Source organism: Octopus bimaculoides, chromosome 11, assembly GCF_001194135.2.
Source record: "Octopus bimaculoides isolate UCB-OBI-ISO-001 chromosome 11, ASM119413v2, whole genome shotgun sequence".
NCBI lineage: Eukaryota > Metazoa > Mollusca > Cephalopoda > Octopoda > Octopodidae > Octopus > Octopus bimaculoides.
In genome coordinates this window covers 10,061,527-10,067,200 of record NC_068991.1, presented here as the reverse complement: position 1 = coordinate 10,067,200, position 5,674 = coordinate 10,061,527, and the positions used below count along the sequence as shown (strand labels likewise).

Genomic DNA, 5,674 nt, shown 5'->3' with positions numbered 1-5,674 from the left:
TCAGCATGGTAAACGTGTTATTTATGACACTGAAGCAATATATAACATTAAACTGTACTGTGAGGTAAAAAATGAATTAAATGAGCCAACGAAATTTGAATGGTTGGGTTGGTGTATTGATGGTCTCAGTTCTAAGTAATCGCACGATTTGTTTAATGTAGGAGATAAACTTCCATATTAACCCTGTTACTGTCAGTCAAAATGCAGATGATACACAATGAGAAAGTGAAATATAGAAAGGAGAAACAGAGAGAGGATTTCTGTAAATCCACCCCTGTCACTTAGTTGCCTACCAGTGGCACAGTTAGTGTGTGTGCCACTTGGAGCACCCCTTGAGTTTTCCAGTACCCTCCTTCCACACTGCCCCCTATGCAAGCTCATTCACTAGACCCAAAAGTGCTGCCCCCCTCCCCTCATATATACATATTCAGCTCACAATCATAGTGTGCATGGACGACTGCTGGTCTCCCATAAACAATCTTGCCCTGACTGATGCCTCAGAGGGTAACTTTCTAGGTGCAATCTCATGGTCATTCATGACTAAAGGAGGTCTTTACTTTACTACCAAGATTACCTCTCCTTCTATCAAACTTTCCTATTTCTCCAATCTATACCCTGCTCCTGCTCAGTTGAAGGGTCTCATCTTGTGGATACTTAGTGACCTCATCAATGCTGACCCCACATAAAAAGCATCCAGTACCCTCTGTTAAGTGGTTGGCATTACGAAAGGCATCAAGCTGTATAAACCTTGTCAAAGCAGACATAGAACATGGTGGAACCCTCTAGCCCATCTGTTTTTGTCAAACCATCCAACCCATGCCAGCATGGAAAAAAAGGATGTTAAATGGTGATGGTGATGATGGTGATGGTGAGGATCAGCTGGTAGAATTATTAGCATGTCAGACAAAATGCTTAGTAACAATTTTCCAACTTTTTACATGCTAAGCTCAAATCTCAACAAGATCAACTTTCCCTTGCATCCTTTTCAGGGTTGATAATATGAGTTACCAGTCAAGTACAGGGGTCAATATAATTCAACTAACTCCACCCCACCAAATTACTAGCCTTGTGCCAAAATTTGAATCAATATGTTTTTTCATTGTATTTGTATTTGTTTTTGTTTTTTTTTTTGTTATGTTTTGTAGATTATTCCAGCAATCACAAACTACGTGGCTGAAAAACTGGGCAAAAAATTCATCGAACCACCACCATTTGATTTAGCAAAGAGCTTCACAGATTCTAATTCTTGTTCACCTCTGATATTTATTTTATCTCCCGGAGCTGATCCGACAATGAGTTTGCTTAAATTTGCTGAAGACAAAGGATTTGGAGGCAAAAGGTTTCAATCCATCTCGCTTGGACAAGGACAGGTATAGCTCAAAATCTCTTTCCCTGTTTTACTTTTGACAATTTATTAATCAAATATACTCACACACACACAAAAACACATTTCTACATATTACATATATACGTCCCTCACTGCCTTGTGAGTGCCTTGAAAAGGAAAAGGTTTGTGGAGTCAACCTCAGCAGTAAATCAAGGACTGAAGCCCCTCAGGTACACCACTGTGGAGGCATGTGGTTTAGTGGTTAGGGTGTTGGACTCATGATCGTAAGATTGTGGTTTTGATTCCTGGATCAGGCGACCTGTTGTGTTCTTGGTGTGTGTATGTGTGTGTGTGTGTGTGTGTGTGTGTGTTTGTGTACTTGTGTTTATATATGCATATACAAACACCTTTGTACACATATAAATCAAATCAGAATATTTATTGAGAAACAAATATACACTAGTACTACTACTACTACTACTACTATTTCTGTATCTGAATATCAAAATTCCTTCCACAGGGTCCAATTGCAGCAAAGATGATTGCCGTGGCTAAAACAGAGGGTCACTGGGTCTTGTTGCAGAACTGCCATTTAGCCGTGTCTTGGATGGACGCTATGGAAAAGATCTGCGAGGAATTAAACCCTGAAGACACTGCTCCGGAATTCCGACTCTGGTTGACCAGTTATCCCTCCCCAAAGGTAAAGGAAACAAATCTTAGTTGTGATTTCATTGATGTTCTTCTGTTTGTATTATTATGACAGTGGGAAAGGCAGTGAGCACAGGAGTGGCTGTGTGGTAAGTAGCTTGCTTACCAACCACATGGTTCCGGGTTCAGTCCCACTGCGTGGCACCTTGGGCAAATGTCTTCTACTATAGCCTCGGGCCGACCAAAGCCTTGTGAGTGGTAGATTTGGTAGACGGAAACTGAAAGAAGCCCGTTGTATATATGTATATGTATATTAAGATACAGAAATAAATTTATTTCTCAAACGCGTGATAATGCTATAAATAGCATGATCAGGATAAATTATCCATATAATGCAGAAAACTACGTTGCCGGCCAGCCATGAGACTCGAACTCACATCTCTGTGATTACATGTAAAGTGTTTTACCATTAAACCAAACTGCCCAGCAACGAATTCTTCTGCAATTTTAGAACTTATAAATTTAGCTTCATAAGACGCTAACGTTAGATTCAACTTTACGATGAAAGTAAACAAACAAAGTTTATTCTTTTTTTAGAATATATATATTTTTTTAGAATATATATATATATATATATATATATGTGTGTGTGTGTTTGTGTGTCTGTGCTTGTTCCCCAACATCGCTTGACAACCGATGCTGGTGTGTGCCAAACCACTAAGTTATGAGGACATAAGTACACCAAAAGTGGTTGTCAAGCAGTGGTGGTGGACAGACGCAGACTCACATATATATATATATTCTATTCTTCTACTTGTTTCAGTCATTTGACTGCAGCCATGCTGGAGCACCACCTTTAGTCGAACAAATCTACCCCAGGGCCTATTCTTTATTCTATTGGTCTTTTTTTGCTGAACCACTAAGCCACCTCATTTAATACCAGGAAAAGTTTGTCCTTCCTCAACAACAGCAAGAACACACAATGCTGCACACGCCTTAGCAACACAGAGGTGTAGCATGTAATGCAGTAGAAATTTGCCTGAAACTTATTGAATGTTGACTCATAATAATGATGATAATAATGATAATAATAACAACGATAACAATAATAATAATTTTTTTTGTGATAGTTTCCAGTAACAGTGCTTCAGAATGGAGTGAAAATGACTAACGAACCACCAACTGGGCTCCGACAAAATCTACTCCAGTCTTATCTCACAGATCCAATCAGTGATCCAGTGTTCTTCCATAATGCCAAAGGCAAAGAATTGGTAAGCTGGAAAAAAAAAATGTCAGACATTTATTTACTTTTTTTCTTTTTTTTTCTTTTTTTGTAATTTACTATAAATTAACTTTTAATATAGTTAATGGTTTTGAGTCATGAAAGAATTGTAGTTGAGAGTGAGTGAAGGGATTATACTTGAGTGTAAGTTAAGAGTTATAGTTGAGGGTGGGTGACAGGGTTATCGATGACTCTGAGTGGGGATGTTATAGTTGAGAGTGAGTGAATGGTATTATAGTTAGAGTTGAGTAGAAGTGTTATTGTTGACGGTGAGTGGGGTGATATACTTGAGAGTGAGTGAAGGAGTTATTGATGACATTGAGTGATAGGGTTGTAATTCAGTGTGAGTGAACGGTTTGGTATCGAAGCTGAGGTTGAGTTTGTGGGGGTTTTATAGCTCAGGGTGAGTGAAAGGTGTTACAATTGGAGTGTCATTTAGGTTTGAGTTCAAATAAAGATTTTTTTTTCTTAATTAATGAAATGAGATGTGGCAGTACTCAAGGTCTTTCCTGAGGCTCCTAGAGAGGTAAAACTAATACAGTTAATGTTAAAATTAAACAATTACCCATGATGACTAAATGCTGTATCAATACCCAAGAAGACCCGACCTCCACAACAGAAGTGTAAATGCCACTCCCCCCTGATGAAGAGTATTGGCCTGCAAGAGCCCTGTATTGGTGCCATGTAAAAACAGGCCATGCTGGAGTTACATAAAAGCACCCAGCACACTCTGTAAAGTGGTTGATGTTAGGAAGGGAATCTAGCCATAGCCACCATGCCTAATCAGACTGGAGCCTGGTGCAGCTCTCCAGTTTGGCAGCCCCAGTCAAACTGTCCAACCCATGCCAGCATGGAAAACAGATGTTAAAGGAGAAGGCAGAGGACGACAGCATTGACCACAAAAGAGTATGACCGAATGTAGAGTGTGTACCTGTTGATACAACACTGGTTGAATGTTCTGAAGAGGAGGAAGAAGGAAATTTTAGGAGTGGGAGTTTACAATATGGAAAGTTCTGGTGAAATGGAATTCACACAGAAGTGTAAAAGTGTCCATAGAAAGTGCATAAGGCCCATAGTGGATTAATATGTTCTTAGTAGGAGAGGGGGTTCAAATAGGTAGAAGGAAAAAAAAGATAATATTAAGGTATGTATGGAAAATTCACCATAAACATTTTTGCCATGGGAAAATTTGCCGTAAGAAAACTTTTGACCATGTAAGAAAATTCACTATAAGACAAATTCACTATGAGACAAATTCACTATGAGACAAATTCACCGTATGAACAATGATAAAGTATAATTATATCAGCGTTTCTTTTTTTAAAAAAAAAGAATAAGTTTTTATAAGCATTAAATAGGCAAGTCTTATTCAACATCAATCCTTAAAAAAGCGTGATGAGGTCATTTAAAATGTATGAAAATTCCAACCAATGTTGCACAAATAATGTAGCTTTAGCTGCTGATTGTATCGAAGCATTTGTCTCTCAAGTCTTGCATTAACATCGCTGTATTTTTTCTTCGTTGCATCTCCTCAATCTAAATCACTCTATTTTCTTTGTCGTTAGACTTTCTTCCTTTTTCGAATAAGTTATGTGTCTTGTGGTGGAAGTGAAATATCTTATCAAGGAGGTGGATATCTTGTGGCAGATGTGAGGTATCATGTGGTGAAGATAAGACATGGTGTGGGGTGAGGCATTTTGTAGCAGAGGTAAGATATCTTGTGGTGGAATGAGGCATCTTGCGATTGAGGTGAAGTATCTTATGGTGGAGGCAAGCATCTTGTGGTGGAACAAGGCATCTTGTGATGGAGGCGGGATATCTTATGGTGAAGGTGAGGCAACTTGTGTTGGAAGTGAAGTATCTTGTGGTGGAGGTGAGATCTCTTGTGTTGGAATTAAGGCATATTGTGGTGGAGATGGCTATATTGTAGTCTTGACCAGTCTGACAGTGATGTAATGAACTCAACTCTTCTGAGACGATCTGTCAAAGGGGATCACATATTTCAATGAATCATTGAAGAAATAATGAGAATGACAATATATAGACTGAGTGCCTGGTTGTTGCTTTCATTTATTTATTTAATTATTTGCTTTTATTTTAGTCACAAATATTGATTTGAAAGTGAGGGCAGAGCACTTATATCAGCATAATATCTCATTGTCTGCAGACAGTATAGATGTATGTGTGTGTGTGTGTGCGTGTGTGCGTGTGTGTGTGTGTGTGTGTGAGTGTTTGCCTGTTTTGTACACACTTACGCACAGAGATTCATGTTGATATGTATGTATGTATTATGAATGTGTATGCATGTATATGTGTATATATATGTGTGTGTATATATATGTGTGTGTGTGTGTGTGTATATATGTATATATGTATGCATATGTGTGTGTGTGTGTGTGTGTGTGTATATATATATA

At 38.4% G+C, this 5,674-nt stretch overlaps 1 protein-coding gene across 1 annotated transcript in view; it reads left to right on the top strand.

The window, feature by feature from the left end:
* LOC106870489 (dynein axonemal heavy chain 12) overlaps positions 1-5,674 on the top strand; it is a 262,917-nt gene that overhangs the window by 206,513 nt on the left and 50,730 nt on the right. The window contains exons 56-59 of the mRNA XM_052971523.1: positions 5-8; positions 1,146-1,370; positions 1,848-2,027; positions 3,106-3,246. Coding sequence (XP_052827483.1) covers positions 5-8; positions 1,146-1,370; positions 1,848-2,027; positions 3,106-3,246 — 550 coding nt within the window. The remainder of the gene's footprint in view (positions 1-4; positions 9-1,145; positions 1,371-1,847; positions 2,028-3,105; positions 3,247-5,674) is intronic.